Consider the following 20957-nt stretch of genomic DNA (forward strand, 5'->3'; position numbering starts at 1 on the left):
ACAGTTAAAAACTTGGGCCAGATTCACATGTAACGGTGAACCAGAGTTAAATGTGACCAGGGTGGATTTGATTTAAATCACGATTTAAATCACTAGCAGGGTGGATTAAAAAAAAATCCTATTTAAATAAAAAAAATGATTTAAATAAAAAAAAATCCAATTTTTTTGATTTAAATCGGATTTTTTTGATTTTTATCCACCCTGCTAGTGATTTAAATCTTGATTTAAATCTTGATTTAAATCAGTTTGATTTAAATCAAATCCACCCTGAATGTGACTGAGGTTTCAGTTTGTAACTCCAAATTGTGCCACAGACGTTCACCAAATTGGGCCCACCAAACTCCAGTTCCAGGAGAAGGGAGCCGCTCCCTGCTGCCTGGCCACTGAGCCAGAGACCAGCAAGTTCCATTTTAGCAATGGTGTGGGACTCTCTTCATAAGGGTCAGTAGTTTCTTGCACCCTTGGTGAATCATAGCTTCACTCTTCTTGGCCACTCCCCTCAAGTTCTGGGATGTCTGATTATCTGCCACTAGTTTCTTTCTAAACACACAGTTACTCTGTCTGACTTCAAAGGCTTGACTATAAATTTAATCACTGGTTTTGCAGTTCGCCTCCTCTCTTATATATTCTGTTGCAATGGTAATAATGTGCAGCATCTTAACTGCTTTGAGATTACCAAGCTCTTCCTATCATGGACTTAATGCAGTGTAAGCAAAGTTATGCACCATATAACCTGAAACAGCATCCTGACCAGATAAGTGGGGTGGAGTTGCCTGGTTCTGTCTTTTTCTTTTTAAAGGTCCCATGTGATCTTCGTATCTAGAACACTTAGGCCAGCAAATTAATCTAGGATTATGGATATTGGACTTGTTCGCTCCTACAGTTGCTGGTTAATTGCACTGAGAGAAACTTGCATTATTATAACTGCAGGTGAAACTTGGAAAATTAGAATATTGTGCAAAAGTCCATTAATTTCAGTAATGCAAATTAAAAGGTGAAACTGATATGAGACAGACGCATTACATGCAAAGCGAGATAAGTCAAGCCTTAATTTGTTATAATTGTGATGATCATGGCATACAGCTCATGAAAACCCCAAATCCACAATCCCAGAAAATTAGAATATTACATGGAACCAAGAAGACAAGGATTGAAGAATAGAACAATATCGGACCTCTGAAAAGTATAAGCATGCATATGTATTCAGTACTTGGTTTGGGCCCCTTTTGCAGCAATTACTGCCTCAATGCGGCGTGGCATGGATGCTATCAGCCTGTGGCACTGATGAGGTGTTATGAAAGACCAGGATGCTTCATTAGCGGCCTTCAGCTCTTCTGCATTGTTTGGTCTCATGTCTCTCATCCTTCTCTTGGCAATGCCCCATAGATTCTCTATGGGGTCAGGTCAGGCGAGTTTGCTGGCCAATCAAGCACAGTACACTGTATACTTTTCAGAGGTCCGATATTGTTCTTTCTACAATCCTTGTCTTCTTGGTTCCATGTAATATTCTAATTTTCTGGGATTGTGGATTTGGGGTTTTCATGAGCTGTACGCCATGATCATCACAATTATAACAAATTAAGGCTTGACTTATCTCGCTTTGCATGTAATGCGTCTGTCTCATATATCAGTTTCACCTTTTAATTTGCATTACTGAAATTAATGGACTTTTGCACAATATTCTAATTTTCCGAGTTTCACCTGTATATAAAAGGTAAAGTTGTGCCATCGAGTTGGTGTCGACTCCTGGCAATCACAGAGCCATGTGATTTTCTTTAGTAGAATACAAGAGGGTTTACCATTGCCATCTCCCATACAGTATAAGATTATGCCTTGCAGCATCTTCCTGTATCACTGCTGCTCGATATGTGTTTCCCATAGGCGGGGAAACATACCAATGGAGTTTCGACCCAGCAACCTCTTGCTCCCTAGGCAAGTTACTTCCCTGCTGCACCATTAGGTGGGTATATTATATAGTATTCCATATAATATATATTATATACTATATAATTTACCCATCTATATAGTATTCTATATAGTATATATACCCAACTATATACTCTACTGTATAGTGTATATAGTATAGATGAGTATATTGCCACACAGAATCATTCAGTGTGGCTTGGCAATCATGGTTTTGTACACATATTGATATATGCAGTGTATTCTCAAATGCAAAGTGCCAGTGCTATTTGTAACACATTGACTGCATTTAAAGCAGGGTGGATTTGATTTAAATCACGATTTAAATCACTAGCAGGGTGGATAAAAATAAAAAAAATCCGATTTAAATAAAAAAAATCCGATTTAAATAAAAAAAATCCGATTTAAATAAAAAAAATCCGATTTAAATTAAAAAATGATTTAAATAAAAAAAATCTGATTTTTTTGATTTAAATCAGATTTTTTTTATTTAAATCGGATTTTTTTTATTTTTATCCACCCTGCTAGTGATTTAAATCGTGATTTAAATCGTGATTTAAATCAGTTTGATTTAAATCAAATCCACCCTGATTTAAACGGTGGGATATAAACTTTTATATAAAACCTCAGAATATCAATTGATCCTGTTCTACAAAACCTTCCGGGGTAATCAGACAAATGTTAGGTCAAATATTTGCTATTAGATACAAATCCATCAGTCACACAGTCAGTTGCGAAATTTTGTTCTGCAGTATGAGTTTGACATACTATGCTCACTAATAGCTAGAACCAATGTACAGATCTGTTCAGATAACTGTTTTAGAAGTACTGATATTGGTCAAAGACCATAATAAAAACTAACTATATAAAACCTTAGCCATTTGTTACTCTTGACTGGAGCAACTGTGCAGCTTGCACATCTTGTGTAACCTTTGTATAAAAGGCTTTGTAGATGCTGCTTATCTTGTCTTGTACTAATTGAGCTGAATGGTTGCAAAATGTTGAAGTGGTTAGAATTGCCTCAAGGCATCATTTGGAGTATTTTTTTTCTCCAGACTTTTTTCCTGGCTATAACTTACTGCACCTCTAAAGTCCATAAACCTCTATTTTAGACTCTATCTAGCACCCCCAGTTTTGTGTTTGATGAAATGATATATCTCTTAGTTCAGTCTCGAATCAATTTCCCAGCTCTACGAATTTGTGTTGAGGAATCCCAGCTCTGTTTATGGTTCACACTTTCAAAACACACAGGTATAGAATTCAGAATATACTGTATTGTCTTCTAATTCTGAATGAGGAGGTTCATAGACTTTACTATGTCTTAATACATCCATTTATTGCTTTTAACCTCCCCTTGTGGTGTACAAAACCCTCCATCAAAAAACAAAGTACTATGACATTAGAAAAAACCAAACAGCATTAAAGCACCAAGGTAAAACCCAGCATAAAGCTAAGCAGTATAACATTTGCATAAAAATGGTTAAAAGCTAGGTGAAATAAAATGGTTTTTATTAATTGCAATTACAGATCATGTGGGGAACTACATCACAGGGAGGGAATTGTATAATTCTTGTACCACCAAATGAAAGGCCCAGTCTCTTAGACCCACCAAATGAATCTGAGAGCAGGAACAGAAATGCAGATCTTAGTGTTTTCATGGGTGCACATGGTCCTTAAAATAACTTGATCCCAGGCTGTAGGGCTTTGAATGGTGTCCAGAAACTGCTTGACAACCAACGTAAGTGGTCTAAAATAGAACACCTTTCCACTACTGGCATCCTGGCAGCTGCATTGTGAGTCTATTGAAGTCCAGACCCTCTTCAAAGGCAGCCCTGCAAACAGCACTTTAGTCCAGCCTGAATGTAATCAGTGCATGGGTGAGGCTAGGTCAGCTTCCTGGTAGGGCCACATTTGGTGAATCAGCCAGTAAGTTGACAACTGCTTCAAGGCAAGATTTGCACCGCCAAGCAATTTCATGTAGATGTTGAACTCATGGAGGCCAAAATAGAGCCCTGTGCCATGCTGTAGCCAGGGCTGCTCAACTTCAGCCCTCTTGCAGATATTGGCATACAACTCTCATAATCGCTGGGTATTGGCCGCTGTGGCTGGGGGTTATGAGAGTTGTAGTCCAAAAACAGCTGGGGGGCCTGAGTAGACCAATGGCTGTGGTGCAGAGCTAAAGTTCCCCAACACCAACTGCACCAAAGACTTGAGACACTGTTTCTCCAACTCCAAACCAGCATGGCAACCCAGAAGGATAAAATAGTATCAAAAGCAGCTGAGAGGGCTGTGGGAATCAACAGGTCACCCTCCATGTGTAATGCTTGCTCATGAGGAGCTGAAGTCTCTGTTAATGTCTAGAGACACTAAAGGCAAAACTGCAAAACACAAGCGAGCATAGCTGGCACTTTTGTTATTGGGTATAGGGCTATAGTTCAGAGATAAGGCATCTACTTTGCGTGTAGAAGGTCCCAGGTTATTTCCTGGCATCGCCAAGTAAGGGTGGGAAAAATCCCTGTCTGAAACTTTGAAGAGCTACTGTCTGTATGAACAGTACTGAGCTAAATGGACCTGTGGTCTTCATAGCTTCATAATGAGCTACAGAGGAATATTTTAAAATGAAAGATAACTATTAGTGCTTCATAAGCATTGATAGCATGTGTTATCAGATGTACATTTCTCTACACATGTGATAAACGCTTCAGCATACTGCCTTGAATGGACCAAATAGCATCCTTTAGTTCTAAAAGTGCAAAGGAAAAGCATAGAAATGTGAACATGCTCGGTGTGACTTTAATAGTTTTTTTTAAATAGGTCTTAATGCATTACATAGTAGCCATCTCTTTATCCAGATGACAATTATGTCTTGTCACTGTGCGCAAACCATTCAAACATGATAGCCATGCCTGTGGGCATAATTCAGTAATACAAAAACCTTCAGTTTAAGGTGCCTCTTAGGCACTAAATTTTCACTTGTACTGTAAAGAAAACATGGCAATTACAAGTTAAGGTGCTCATCTTGGCAGCTTATACATAGCACAGAAGTTGACTTGGGCTGGCTTTAGAAACTAGACACTATGTACCCATATCTTGCCTTTATCTTTGTTCATCTCAAGGAACGGGCGCAGCTGGTGCATCTGCCAAAGCTGATAAAAATCCGCTCTGGCCACAGTCTCAACCTGGGATACGAGGGAGAGGTGTGGATCCAGAATACTTGGATTGAGAAGGGATGCATGCAGGCAAAAATTCAGCAGGTGCAGCTTCCCTAATCACTGGCTAAATATTCTGCTAATGATAGTTCAGGAATTACAGTAGTATAATGTTGATACCATTCCATCTTAACTATACTGCACTACTGAGTCAGTATAATTATGAAGATCTCAAATCTGTTACCAGCTATTTAGCATGGGTGTGTGCTCTAATGAGGTGCAATAATGTGATATTTAGTTCAAAGCCCATTTTAATACCAGCTGGATCTCATTGCATAAAACAAAAATACTGTAGTTGGAGTTGCTGTCTTGATAGCGGCTTGTATCTGGCATAAGAAACGTTTGTTTGACTGTCAAATTTGTACACCACCCCAAATGTTCGTCTCTGGGCAGTTAACAACAATATAAAACAAGCTAAAATATAAACACAAATCTTAACAATTAAGGCAATCTAAAAATTAAAATTTAAAAAGCTGGAAAAGCTTGGCTGAAGAGGTGGGTTTTCAAGTCCTTTTAAAAAAATTTCAGAGTTAGGGGAGACCGTATTTCAGTAGGGAGCGCATCCCACAATCTTGGAGCAGCAACCGAGAAGGCCTTTCTCGGTGTGACTGCCAGCCGAGCTGGTGGCAACTGGAGATGGACCTTGCCAGACGACCTTAATGGGTGGTGGGGGTCATAATGAAGAAGACGTTCTCTTAAATACCCAGGGCCTAAGCCGTTTAGGGCTTTATAGATTATAACCAGCACTTTGTATTTTGCCCGGAAACCTATTGGCAGCCAGTGTAACTCCATCAACAAAGGAGTAACGTGGTCTCTCTCATGACTCAGAGACCAACCTGACTGCTGCATTGTGTACCAACTGGAATTTCCAGACTACATACAAAGGCAGCCCCACATAGAGCACATTGCAAAAGTCAAGTCTGGAGGTTACCAACATATGTACCACTGTTTTGAGGTTGTTCATCTCAAGGAAGAGGCGCAGCTGGTGCATCTGCCAAAGCTGATAAAAATCCCCTCTGGCCACTGCCTCAGCCTGGGATACCAAGGAGAGGTGTGGATCCAGAAGCACTCCTAGACTGCATACATTTGGGGAAGTGTGACCCCATCTAGAACAGGCGGATCAAAATGGTCTCTGAAGTTCTGATCCCATACCATAAGTATCACCCATCTTATCTGGATTCAGTCTCAGTTTAATCTCCCTCATCTAGCCCATTACTGCTTCCAGGCAGGCATTTAGGGAGGTTATGCTGATGATGTTGACATGGAGAAGTAGATTTGTGTGTCATCAGCATACTGATAACACCCCCATACCAAATCCCCTGATGATCTCTCCCTGTGGTTTCATGTTTAGTGGCTCTGACCTAGATTACCTGTACTTAATTCCTGTTAAAGTCGTGGTGTGGGTTACTGATTTAAAATGACTGGTTTTCTGTCCATAGAGATGCTCAAAGTGGCTGGCAATAAACTACTACATTAACAATTTTTGAAATGGTTTCATGGATATTTCATTCATTAATGCTGTGTTGCTTTCTAGTTGCATGTGCAGTGGATTTCCGAAGCATAGTCTTTATATGAGGTTGGTCTAGTTAGAATGGGCAAATTATCGCATGCATCAGTTCACTCAGACTAATTCTAGATGCAACTTTTGAAGTCTGGAATAAATGCAACTTGAGTGCTGATGGAAAGCAGTTACATAACAGTTAAATGTAAAAGTCACATGACTCTGATGTTGGACTTGCACATACAGGCTCCAGTTGTTTATTGGGATCCTCATTATGTATACAGAATATAGATTTTGAATGCCATAGTCCAGTGAGATTATGGTGTCCATAGGAATGTAGGAGAAAGTCAATGCAAACGCTTCAAAAGGAAGGGCGAAGTTTAGAAGCAAAGGTTTTGCCAACTTGCAACAGAGCAAGACAGGCTATAATTGTGTAACACACTCACACTCTTTTTTAGGTAGGTTAGTTCTGACTTTTTTCTTAATACCTAAGCCTCTAATGATTTGAGTTAACTGCACAGTGTTATTTATAGTGTTTAAATTGAAATCTAATGAAAGAATGTAAGGAGACAGTAAAACTAGGCAAAAGCTGCCTCAATTATTTGGAACTGGTAGATGAGGCCGTTGAATGGGCAAATTCATTTTGCTTAGATTACACTTCTTGGAAAGTCCGAGAAAAGAAAAACTTTTCCATGGTATAGGGAGATCATCCTTTTTGTTGTTGTTGTTGTTGTTAATGTCTTTGCAAAAGGGAAGTAAACAAGTTTGAAATTTGTAGGATTTCAACTGCAAATATTATTTTTATTGTATGACCATATATAGTAAGCTTGAATCAGTAAAGCTGCAGTCAGTTAATCTCAGTGGTGAAATTGTGTATGCAAAATTTGGTATCAGTAAGTCATTGAGAAGTATAACTTATCTGAAAAAACAAATTTGTGAAAATATATAATAGATGAATGGAGGATCAAGGTTAGAAACCTAGGCAGCTGCCATTTACTGAGTAAGACTGTTGGTACATCTAGCTTAGTATTGTCTGCACAGACTGGCAGGGGCTTCTTCAAGGTTGCAGACAGGAGTCTCTCTCAGCCCTATCTTGGACGTGCCAGGGAGGGAACTTGGGACTTTCTGCATGTGAGCATGTAGGCGCTTTCCCCAGAGTGGCTCCATCCTTTAAAAGAAATATCTTATAGTGCTCACTGGTGTTCTCCCATGCAAATGTAACCAGGGTGGACCCTGTTTAGCAAAGAGGACAGTTCATGCTTGCTACCACAAGACCAGCTCTCCTCAGATTGTTTTGCCTTGCTTTACTGACTTTAATCACTACACAAAATACCAAATGGTCATAATGAGGATATTGCAAGAGATGCTTCCTTTGAATGAAATTGCTTCGTAAGCCACTATTACTGTTGTTGAGATTTTTCTGCTAGTGCTCTAGGGTGTAGCGGTGTAGCAGGGTGTCCCTCCAGACCTACTGGATAGACACCTTGCTGGTACAGGGGACTGAAGGACTGACTCCCACTAAAGGAACTGGTCCTCCCAAACTGGTAGTAATTGCTGCCACCCCTACTCTACTTTAGGGTAGGGCTTTTTCTCCCCCTCTCCCCGGTACCCTGTATTGGGTAGAGTAGGAGATCCTGACAACCCACCATCCAACTAGAATAGAGCACCCTCACAGGATAGGTGCAGTTGGTGACCCCTAGGCTCATTGAGATGGTGGTAGGGAACTTGCCTCCCTTTTCCCACAGAACAGTCCAAATCCAAACCAGTCTTACATGGAAGAAAGGTTTACAAAATTATCTGAAGCACAATAAGTTTGTGGGGTTCAAAGGCACACTAAAAACAAAAGAAGAAGAAAACCTAAATGTGATGATTAAGAACTTTCCCTACCATTGTTTCTTTTAGACAGCAGTTGTTGCTTAAAATGTTACTTTTTCTGTAGCTTTTTCTTAAGCTTTCTCAGTCCAGGTCTCCTACTGAGGACCTGGGGCAGAATGTGATGCCAGCCTTTTCTGGATGCTCTCTCTTTCGGCTTCTAACAGACTGCTGAACCACTAAAACAGAAAGTAGCTCCAAACTTAACTGAGCTATTGATCCCTACTCCCCAAAAGAGAGGGGGAAATCTCCTTTCAAATCTGATTGGTCTCAGGCTGGGCCTGGCTACCAATCATGGGGCTCCCGTGGGTTTTGGGTCCTGTTAACCTACTATCTTGGAGGCATTCACTTGCCAATACTTTATTTGACATGGTCCTAACTGAAGATCCTGTACTCATCTGCTGAGCATATTTAACTGATATACTTTATAAGGGGTTTAAGACTGGCTGGCTTAAAAACCTTTAACTTTCCAAACCCAAAAAGCTAAGATGACAACTCTGGTATGGTAAACCTCACTGCTACCAAGTCACCACTTTAAGTAGTCTTTCCCAATGGGGTTTGGGGTGACTAGCAATCCCCCTTTCCCTTTGCCCCCCTTGCCAGTAGGCAAGAATAAATCTTCCATGCATCTACTTGCATATGGAGTTAATTGTTAATTTGGCCAAGCTGTATTTGAGATGTATTTTTGCACCAGAGGAAAACCACCACCCCCATCCTTACTTATTGATTAACTACCCTAGGAGGCTTGAAAAAGGTAAAGAACAAAGAAAGAAACTTATATTCAATTACTACAGACAAGTTGCATCTGAGGATTTTAGATCAGGGTGGATTTGATTTAAATCAAACTGATTTAAATCGCGATTTAAATCACTAGCAGGGTGGATAAAAATAAAAAAAATCCGATTTAAATTTAAAAAATAAATCCAATATTTTTGATTTAAATCGGATTTTTTTGATTTTTATCCACCCTGCTAGTGATTTAAATCGTGATTTAAATCAAATCCACCCTGGATACAACTAAGATCAGACATGACACAGCTGTGTGGAAGCTAATGGAGCAAGTTAGTCACGATTACTTCTAGCTGGAGTAAGACTTGTAGCTTGATGTGTGCGAAAGCAAGAAATCTTAGCTAATTTTTCAATTTCTCATATTATAGATCAAAGAATTGTGAATATACTTGAATGACCTACAATCAAGAGAAATGGATTAAAACCTTTTTAGAACCTTTTAAAATCAGCCTTGAAATAATTAGAATTACCAACTATGACAAACTAGAAATACAGTAAAAAAATGAATGTTGAAAAAATAGAGGATAAGGGCTTTCAGTCTCCTTTAATAATGAGGGATGAAAATGGCAATAAATGTGTGTGCAACACATCTGCATCAACCTCTCTGAATGGAAGCACTGGTAGTCAGTACCAAGAGCTGGAACATGAAGACTACTTAGAAGTTAAAGATACAAGAGATATTAAAAACACTTCTCCAAATACTCAGTGCACTGAAGCACAAGACGTGCAGAAGGCTGCTGCTGCTGACTACGTCTGCGTGGGACCTTTGGATCTGCAGGCCACACATGTCCTGGCAGAGGAACAGTCTTGCATGCATGCCTCGAACCAGAATTTCCTCGAGCCAGTGAATCTTCTCAAAGACAGCCATGCAATGAACAATATCCAGAATCACAGAATTGAGGAATCTGTGCCTTATTCCCAGGCAGATCTTATGCATTCAGTACACCTTGCTGCTTTGGGATTAAATATAGATACTGAAATCGAAGATGAATTAGACTGTGCTCAAATGGGACAGGAAGGTGCTAGTTCAAATGACTCTACCATTACTGTTGTAAACATGTGGGATATAATGGGGAGCAAGGGTTGTGAAAAGGGATGTGCTCCTCAGGCATTTGTATCTTCTGGGGAAACATGGACGAGAGACGGTTCCACAAGTCATGCTGGTTTCCATAAGCTAGATTCCTCTGGCAACCCAAATGTACCACTAAATAGGGTGGTGCTACCTATTTCACTGATGGAAGGCGAGGTCACAAATTATATTGACTTAGTATCGCAGAATAGAGAGTGTAATGAAAAGCAAGAAAGACAGGATGTTGAATTCGTAGATTTGGCTTGGAGTGACTCGCCAGGATCACTTAACTGGGCCAAAGATGAGCATAAGAAGTGCATGCATAGCACACCTAATGAAGATAAATGGCCAACCAAACCTGGAGTAGATGATGTCATGGGTAGGCTATGTCCTTTAGCCATTCAGAGTTTTGATGAACATTCAGAAGAGTTTCACAAAGATGGTGAGATGTTGACCAAAGTACAAACTGTCTCCAAAGAAAGTGAGACTTTTCTTGATGAGCATGAAGTATCTGAGACAGTACAAAATGGTATACCAAAGTTGGAAAGGGCTGTTATGCCTGAGCCTAAGTGCCAGGGAACTTTTGTAGTTTATAGTTCCACAGTTGATGAACCTATCACTTCTCCTTCTACAGCAGGATCAAACAATTTAACTTTTGCTGTTTTTGCCATGCCAGCTGAAATTGGTGATGACATTTCTAAAGCTGGAAAGAATGGGCACTTGATGAAAGAGCCCCCTAAGAGGGCTTCACTTGCAAGTAATTCTGAACGAACTGCAGTAAAAATACCCAACAGATCTCCATTTACAGCTACCATAACCAAAGCCAGAAAAGCAGAGATAGTGAGCTTTCCAAAACCGAACTTCAAAAATGTGAAGCCCAAAGTTATGTCCAGGCCTGTATTGCAGTCAAAAGAGAGCATTGCATTAAAAGCAGCTCAAAGATCACCTCAGCTATCTACTACTTCCTCCTCATCTCCATCTTCTTCCCCAAGGCAACCATCCTTTTCAGTTGCAGTGCTGAGAAAAAAACCTGTTGCTGATAAAAGTACAAAAGCAGAAACACCAATGAATAAGACCCATAAGCAACATTTTAATAAACACCTTCCTAGCCAAGTTGTGCATGCTGCAACTCATTCTGAAAACACTTCCCACAAGGTTCCAAAAACATTGGCATTAAAACAGAATGTTGAACAGGCTGATAAAGCAAGGTGTCCTGGTTCAACATGTGCTTCTGTTTCTGCTGCTGTGGCTGTAACGTGCTTGCAGAACTCAGGTGGGACCATAAATGACAAAATGGAAACTGCAGAATCCTGGGTCCAGCCTTGTGATTTTAATTTTGGTCAAATACCTCTAGAGGAGCAGCAGAATGACGGTCGGGGAGTTTCAACAGAAGGGTCTGACCAAGAAGCCACAAATGAAGCTTTTGGACTTAGGAATAATCAGTTGGTAAGTGTGTGTGTGTTCTTAAACATGTGTCCAGGTTATATTTCAGAGCACTGATTTTATGTTCAAGTCGAGCCCCTAGTTTTGCTGATAATATTGGTACATTCCTTGCGAGAGAGAAACTTCTTGCAGACAGAAGATTTATCATCAGTATTGGGCATGCTGATTTGGTGCACTAGAAAACTACAAACCACATAAGTTTCTGTATTGGATACTTCTAGTCCAAATAGCAGACTGGGAGCTCATAAGATTAGAGTCTGTAACGGGGGCTACTGTGCACAACCCTCATACTAGTTGGCATGTCTTCCTTTCCCAGTCTTTTTTACTTAGCCCTAGAGGGAAGCTGCTGCCTAGATGCTGAAGATTTGTTATGCCTATTCAGTTAAGACTTGATACAAGAGAGCTTGTTTAGTGTATGTCTAGTACCATAACATTTCTTTTAATCGTCTATCTATAGCTAAAGTTATCTGTTTTAAGGCTGCAGCTAGTAAAACCTGGATACACAATCACATTACAGGAAAATACACATCCTACAACTAGCTTTCAATTCACTGCTACACTTTTAGTTTAGATTAAACTAACAAAGTGCTTGGCAGCCCACAATGGGAAATACGTTTCATTTGCAAGAGGAAACATTGCAGACATTGCTTTTTCAACCAAGATGACAGCTACTAGCCATGGTGTTGGTAGAAATCTCCTCTCTTCCAACACAGTAATTAAAATCTTACACAAGATCTGACTTCAAAGAGAGCTCTCTTGATATCAAACTTCCTGAAACTAGTTGTAATACGTGTATAGTGCCTTCATTCCTGAAATGATGATAAACACTGTGCCATTGGTTCTCAAATGTGGGTCCCGAGAGATGGTTGGACTAAAACTCTTATCATGACTTTGAGCCATTGTGGCTGGGGATGATAGGAGTTGTAGTCGAACATAATCTAAGGGCCCAAGTTTGAGAACCCCTGTAGGCAGATTTGTAGGCATGTTCCTTGACATGTATCCTCTAAACCTGAATATGTTAATTTTGCACATTGGTATTTGATAATTAGAACTTGTTAACAGGCATTCAAGTGTAATCTTTATTTTAAAGAGCAGACATTTTGCCCACTTAGCTTAACTTAACCGTAAGCCCTGTCCCCACTCTTGAACTCGTGAACATTTCTGGTGGGCCGCTGTGTGAAACAGAAGGCTGGATTAGATGGGCCTTGGGCCTGATCCAGCAGGGCTGTTCTTATGTTCTGAAAATCTACATGAGTGGTGTACTGGGATTCTACAGTGCTGAGAAAAGGTTTGTGAACCCCCTAGGATGCTGTCTGTATGTTAGCAAAATTCTTATGAAAAATGTGATTAGATTCTAAGATAAAGCTTGATGAGAGAGAAGGAGAGAGAGAGAGAGGCAACCTCAACTAATCAGAGAGAAGGCAACCTTTGACTTAATCCTGAGTGGAAAAATTAAAAATTAACCAATTGCCAGAGACAGATAGCATCTACCCAAGAGTCCTTTAAAAACTCAAATGTGAGATTGCCGATCTTTTTGCAAAAAATATATAACTTATCCCTACAATCAGGCTCTGTACAAGAGGACTGGAAAGTAGCCAATGTAACACTGATTTTCAAAAAGGGATCCAGGAAATTACAAACTGATTAGCTTAACATCTGCTCCAGGCAAACTGATGGAAAGCTTGCTAAAGGACAAAATTAAGCATATAGAATAAGCCTGCTCAACTTGGGCCCCCCAGCTGTTTTTGGACTCAACTCCCATAATCCTTAGCCATAGAGCCCAGTTGACAGAGAAGAGCCCCTGGTGGCGCAGTGCTAAAACTGCCGCCCTGTAACCAGAAGGTTACAAGTTCAATCCTGACCAGGGGCTCAAGGTTGACTCAGCCTTCCATCCTTCCGAGGTCGGTAAAATGAGTACCCAGAATGTTGGGGGCAATATGCTAAATCATTGTAAACCGCTTAGAGAGCTTCGGCTATAGAGCGGTATATAAATGTAAGTGCTATTGCTATTGCTATTGCTATTATGGGAGTTGTAGGCCAACATCTGCAGGAGCGCCAAAATTGAACAGGCCTGATATAGAAGAACAGGCCCTGCTGAAGGAGAACCAGCATGGCTTCTGCAAGGGCAAGTCTTGCCCAGTGTTCCCACTAAGGTGTGCACATGTGCTCACACAATTTTTGATGTCCCCTCAGCTAAATTTAGATTCCGCTCAGGTTGAATCAGGAAGGCCCCACTCTGAATGCCTGTGTGTGCACACACTGCCTTGATACTACCACCCAGGACAAAACTCATTCTGCATACAGATGAGAAAAATTAGACAACACTGGTCTTGCCTCACCAACCTTTTGGAGTTCTTTGAGAGTGTCAATAGGCATGTAGATAAAGGTAATCCATTTGACAGAGTATACTTGGACTTTCAAAAAGCTCTTGACAAAGTTCCTCATCAAAGACTCTTGAGAAAACTGGCCAAAAGCAACATGGCCAATTCCTTGTTTGGAATCATTAGGAAGGGATTTGGAAATAAAACTGCTAATACTATAATGCTCTTATACAAAACTATGGTGTGGCCACATTTGGAATACTGTGTAGAGTCCTGGTCACTGTACCTCAGAAGGACACTATAGAACTGGAGAAGATGCAGAAGAGGGAAAACAAGATGATCAGACACCTTCCATATGAGGCAAGGCTACAGCATCTGGGGTTTTTTAGTTTAGAAAAAAGACCACTGTGAGGAGACAGAGGTCTATAAAATCATGCATGGTGTGGAGAAAGTGGATAGAAAGCAATTTTTCTCCCTGTCCCATAACACTAGAACCAGGGGTCATTCCGTGAAACTGATTGCCAAGAAATTTAGGACCGACAAGCCACAAGATTTGGTGACAGCCAACAGCATGGATGGCTTTACGAAGGGTTTGGAAATATTAATGGAGGAGAGGTCTATCAGTGGCTGCTAGTCTGAGGGTTATAGGCCATCTCCAGTCTAAGAGGCAAGATGGCTCTAAATATCAGTTGCAGGGGAGCAACAGCAGGAGAGAGGGCATGCCCTCGGCTCTTTCCTGCAGGCTTCTCGAAGGCATCTGGTGGGCCACTGTGTGAAACAGAATGCTGGACTAGATAAACCTTGGGCATGAACCAGCAGGACTGTTCATATATTCTCAATAAGGAACTCAGACAAAAGGATATTCTGAGTACTGACTCAAGAGAAAGATTCAACAAACACCCTTATCTGAAAAAGTATGTGAATCATCATGCTCTACTGCTTTATCTTATTCTAGTCTTGGACAGGAATAAAGATGATTGATTGATATGTGAAAACTGCATTCAGTAACTGGTGGCACCTCTTTGAGCAGCAGTAACTGCAGCTAAAGGTTTCTTGTAACTGGTGCTCAATTTCTCACATTGGCTTGGAGGAATCTTGGCCAATTCTTCTATATAAAACAGTTTCAGCTCTATGACATCTGAGGGCTTTCTTGTGTGTACAGGTTGGTTCAGATCTTGGCAGAATTTCAATAGGGTTTAAGTTGGAACTTTGTCTTGTCTGCTCCAAAAGATGAAATTTCCATTTCTTCAGCCATTCTGTGGTAAACTGACAACCGCAATAAAGAAAGGTAAACTGACTTGAATGTTTACAGGAGTTGTCTTGCTGCATGGCCCACTTTTAGCTCAGTTTAACTGATGGACAGATGGCCTGAGATTGTCTTGTAGAATTTTCTGATATGCAGCTGAATTCATGGTTCAGTCAATGATGGCAAGCCATCCAGGTCATGATGCAGCAAAGCAGCTCAGACCATGTTGCCTCCACCATCAGGATGAGGTGGACAGTTGGGATGAGGTTCTTACTTTGGAAGGCAGTGTTTGGTTTTTGACTAACAAAATGTTTGCGATTGTGTCAGAAGTTCAATTTTTGATTAATCTGTCCAGCGAATATTATTCCAGAAGCCTTATGGGTCATGCAGGTGCCTTCTGGAATAATATTTTGTCTGAGAGATGAAACTGAGCCAAAAATGGGTCATGCAGCAAGACAATGACACTAAACATTGTCATATTTCAAACATTATAAACTCCTTTATCCTACGAAACTCTATACCAAAATGTTTCAAACTGATGAAAGATGATTTACAGATGTTCTTGAACTTTTATCTGTTTGTACCTTTTATATTGTTCCCCTTGCTACTTACACATGGTACTGAATCTTACAGGTTGCTTCATCTAAAGAGGCAGCACAAGGACAGAGTTTACCTAAAGACAGTCCTGTCATCTTAAGAAGTATGCCAGCATCCAGGATTACATTCCGCTCTAGAAGAGGAAGTGAGAGTAAAAATGTTCACCCAATCAAAGTTTCAACTCCTCAAAGAGGAATTAAATCATTGTATTCTGGTGAGAAACACTTTTAATAGGCTTATTTGTGTAGAATGTCATAAGACAAGATGTTGCAAATAACCTTGAATGGTGATTGCCTATATAATTGTTTGCCTAAATGCATGTTGCAGGCTAGTTTGATCCCAAGTCACACTCGGTGGGAATCTGTGTAATGTTGACTATAAATTGCACCGTGTGTAGTGTAACCTGGTGTGTTGATTATAAAATGTACCAGGTCAGTCAATTCTTCCTGTTTGCACTTGCTTACAGTAAAATTGTTTTTCTCAAGTATATTATAAATTACTTGTCAGTACTTGCATTCACTGATCAACCCACCACCTTTCCTGTCAAAAAGTGGAAGTGCTCAGAGTTGGAACCCACAACTTAAAGCTCAGTTTTCTGCCTTTTCCTGGTGCCAAAGGGCAGCACTGGTTTTCCCCAGGCAATCCAGCACAGGGTTTAGCCCATGAAAGCCCATTTAGGGAATAGCCCAGCCTCAACAGCTGCATTTCAAGGACCAGTGATTCAGTCCAGGGGGTTTCCGGTCATTCGGGTATAGAGATTTGCCCATGTGACAAGTTGAAAGCCACATGATTTGAGTTGGAATCCTGGGATGGGGTTGGATAATGCAGACAGACACTTGGATGAAACTGACTTTATATTCTGCTACTTTACATTTGACAACACTTTCCACACACTTTCAAAAAACACTCTCTCTGTTCCAGTATGTGCTCCAGAGTGGCCCAGAAGGTATAGGACAGTAGTTAGAATTTTTCTGTAGCTGCTAGTCTCTCCAGGCTTCTGTATGACAGACTTCTCATTCCTCTCTGCTTCTCACAGCTGGCCTGTCCCTTGCTGATCCAATAGCTGATGGTTTGTTCACAGGGAAGAGGACCACCTTTATCCTCTAAGGACTTGCCAAAATCTCAGCTTGTCACAACTGAAGTCAATCCTGTGTTTTCCTTTCTCTTTCCACCTTTCTCTCCTGTCTTTGACTACACTCTTTGCAACATTTCGCAGTCCCTTGGCAACTGTTGTCTAGCACCTGTTGCCTGGACCTCATCAACCACACCTTTAGCAAACCCTCACAGGGAATAGCCCAAGGACAGAGACTTCCATTCTTAAGTTTCATAGATGACCAGGGAAGTCTTATGTAGGTTTCCTGGCAAAAAACGCATACAAGGAATTGCTCAAAAGCTGTGATTTCAGCTCAGGACTGGGACTTGGCAGTCCAGTGTTAAGGGGTAGGGGGTCTAAGGGCACAAATAGGCACTCAACTGGGTGGGCTTCAGAGCAAGCAGTACAAGGCAGATCATATCACTGCAGACCCACATAGCATGACCGATGTCTAGAAGCAAAAACTAAATTTTTTTCTTTGTGAGGACTCCTTCCAGGGAGGGGTTCAAAAGGTGGGGAATACAAGGAGCAGAGGAGATCATTAGGAATTTTGGAGGCAGGAGGAGATGTGTGGGTGAAGGGTCTGATGGATTGCCTAGACAAAGGGGCAGTAACATGTCAAATCTAATTAACTGTCTTGGAGTTTGTGTTTGAGTGTGCAGCCCTCCATTATTTCAGATACAGCCTTTTTTTGTTTTCAGACCCCCTAGTCACACTCCATCTGGAATTTGGCTTCATTTCACCCAGTTCAGGTTGGGTGCTTTGCCTCTCAAGGTTGCTTGTATCGCCTCAGATTCCAGTGTTTCTGTTTGGTCCAAATAAAGGCTATTCCCCCCCTGGCACCAAACACTTGTCTCTGCAACAGCTTTGCTTTGTTTTGCTTGGAGTCCAAGCCAAATTTACAAGATGGAGGGAAGGCGCACTCTCCCCTCTCCCCCCACGTGGCAGATAGTGCTATAGCTCTAGACAGGCTGAGTATTTTGTTGCCGCAACCATACAATATGGTGGTGTGACTGAGCTCTTGGACGTCAAGCTGACGCATTTGGGGAAGAGAGGGGATGGAATAGAATGAATAATGCTGTGGAAAATCTGAAATGACAAAGTATATGTTGAGTGATTGTCGCATTTAATCCTATTCAAAATCCAACATTTAAACATGTCTTTGATCAGCTGGGATGCTTTATCACTTAGTAAAACTATCGTAACAGTTTCATTTCTCTGCCTTTTAAAAATACTGTTGTTAGAACACCCCTCCCCCCCACATTTTGTTAGCAGTTGCTAGACAACCGTGTAAGATAGCTTAGAGGAGAAATAGTGACTCGCTTAAGGCTACCCGCCCAGTAAGTTTCTCAGCTGAGTTTGGGATTTGAACCTGACTTTCTACACGAGTGGCCAACACTCTAGCCAGTACTGGACTGCCTTTCAGCCTTCGGGATGGATAGGAGGAGCCTGCCAGGGCAGCTATGGGAAGATCAGCATCCCAGTTTGAAATTGCTCATCATCTTCAATGCAGTAGATTGCTGCATGTTCAAGGTGGAGCTTGTTGTCTGGCTTCTCTTAGCATTCTGCATACTGCACTAAAAATGTTGATAGATGCTTACTGAGCATTCAAGTTCAGAAGACTGGTGGCTTTATTTTATCCTGGTGTAATAAGCATTGCTAACTATAAAGTTGGTCTGGACATGAAAAGCTAATTCTGAAAGCTTGCCAAAATGTTTAAAGCATGCTAATGACTTGTTATCCAGAAAAACCTGCTTTAATTTTTCCTGATGTTCCCACCCTCCTTTAAGGTGGAAGAACAGCCAAAAATAACTGGCATGTGTTAAACGCATGCATGTTGGTGTAGAGGAATTATTTTATAAGCTTTCTATAACATTGTGGATGTGGATGTGGATGTGGATATAGAGTGGTGGGGAAGAAAACAGACATTTTTACTTCTTCCATACATATAGTAAATTACTCAAGTGCCAGTGGGGTGGGAGGGGGCATTTTATTTATATATATGTGTGTGTGTGTGTAGCTTTTTATACTCTGCAAGTTATGTATTAACTGCTTTTTTTAAAAAAATGTTCAATTTCAGATAGCACTTGCCTGTCTTATAGGGAGAACATTGACCCCTGTGACTGGGTTAGAGCAGTTGTTGTCATGCATGTGTGTCCTTGTATCCATACTACTTGGCAGCTGGAGATAATTTGAACTTGTAGCCTTCGGCTCCTGTCCAGAGAAGTGTGTGTGCCATCACTGGCTATCAAAGACAAACTTTAAGTGCAAACTGATCTTGACTGATGCTATGAGAGTTTAATCCATGCTTGTAGTTAACATTTTGCAGCCTTTGCTTTTGCCAGCCCAGTATGATACTGTCATTTCCTTTTGTGGTATGAATGCTAGGGGTTTGGCCCAGCACTACTTGGAGAACAGAGATTTTGATAACCCAAGTGATGTCCCACTACAAGTGTAATCTGTTAATGGAGTGTATTGGGCATTGTAGTGATAGTAAGGATTGGAGGGAGGACAACGCCTCACTTAGAGCGATTGTTGGGAGGGTGGGCCTTTCCTAAAAAGGAAAAAAGCCGGGGAAGTTAAAACCAAAGGGACCAACCAAGAGGACTGGGTGGGGAGTTCTGGCTCAGCCACCAGCAGAAGCTTTGGCTTGTTAGTCTGTCCCAGGATGGCCCTGAAGAACAGTGGGCTTTGTTACTAGGGTCATGGAGAAGCTACAGCCTGCGAGTAATAAGGTCCAGTATAACTGTACTGTACTTAAGTGTGAGGAAAGTTATTTTTCTTTTCTGTATTGCTTGGAATATGAGATGCCTAACTTAATGAAAACACTCTGTTGATTGAAAAGACAATTGTTCTTATTGCATACCTTTTTCTTGAAATCTAATAATCCTTGTTGCTGAAGTGTGCTACTCGACATTTTGGGTCTGCCTTAGTCACATGCCTTTGAAGACCTAGGACTGCTCAACCTTTTTGGGGAGGGTTTTGCCACTTTAACTTGGCCCAGGAATCTGGAAAGAGTAGTTTGTCTTGCATTAAAATAAAGGGGATGGTGGCAGTCTACTTTGAATCCCTTACAGACAAGGATTCAACCCTCCCCGGTGGACTACCCACCCACCCCTGCTGCTCTGGCTTGGGTAGGAGTCATGACAGTTATACTGCTTTGGTACTCCTCTCTTTGGTGGCTTCGCAAATCTCTCTACTTCACTAGTTAGCGGAATCCTTTAGTAGGTAGAGACAAGGGCATGAGCAAGCCTAATTGCACATAATATTTTCAGTATTAGAGCTAGCTAGCATAGGCCCAACTAATAAAGATAGTAGTTCCAAGCCGCTGCTGCTGCGTTTAACATTATATCAAGAGCAAATGGTCTAAATATTAGTAGAGCTTGGTGGATAAAGGAATTCAAACAACCAGCATTTGCTCCTAGAACTCTTAAAACAAGCTTTTTGTCCATAATTTCTATATAAAAAACCTAAAATGGCTGATGAATGAATATTGTTGTTTAGCAGAAATGTCTTAGGTCAGGGTGCTGTACATGATTACAGGGCATCAATAGACTACCTTGTTTGTTGGAATGCAAAACAGCCTGAAACGTGGTTCGGCGAGACTACCAACAACATGTATGCATCAAGCTGAGGGAATTGGGGTTGCCAGCCCTCTAGAGCTGGCCTAGAGCCTCCAGGAATCAGCCTCATTTTTTTTAGGTGACTGTTGAAAGCAATCCTGAGACTTTAATGGCTTGATATTGTGAAAAGTGTTGGAAACTCTAATGGGGGACATGGGAGGAGGGCAAGGGGACTGGGGAGGCAGCCCCCCCCCCGATTGAGCTGGTCCTGTTGAATTCAATAGGGCTTACTCCCAGATAAGTGGGTATAGGATTGCAGCCTTTGCTCTCC

The 20957-nt window shown here is 41.1% G+C and overlaps 1 protein-coding gene across 5 annotated transcripts in view; it reads left to right on the forward strand.

The window, feature by feature from the left end:
• MTUS1 (microtubule associated scaffold protein 1) overlaps positions 1 to 20957 on the forward strand; it is a 148303-nt gene that overhangs the window by 26107 nt on the left and 101239 nt on the right. For all 5 annotated transcript variants that reach the window (XM_053257715.1, XM_053257714.1, XM_053257712.1 and 2 more), the window contains exons 2-3: positions 9663 to 11809; positions 16007 to 16184. In XM_053257715.1, coding sequence (XP_053113690.1) covers positions 9797 to 11809; positions 16007 to 16184 — 2191 coding nt within the window. In that variant the 5' untranslated portion in view covers positions 9663 to 9796. The remainder of the gene's footprint in view (positions 1 to 9662; positions 11810 to 16006; positions 16185 to 20957) is intronic.

The sequence above is a fragment of the Hemicordylus capensis genome, chromosome 5, assembly GCF_027244095.1.
Source record: "Hemicordylus capensis ecotype Gifberg chromosome 5, rHemCap1.1.pri, whole genome shotgun sequence".
NCBI classification, from domain to species: Eukaryota; Metazoa; Chordata; class Lepidosauria; order Squamata; family Cordylidae; genus Hemicordylus; species Hemicordylus capensis.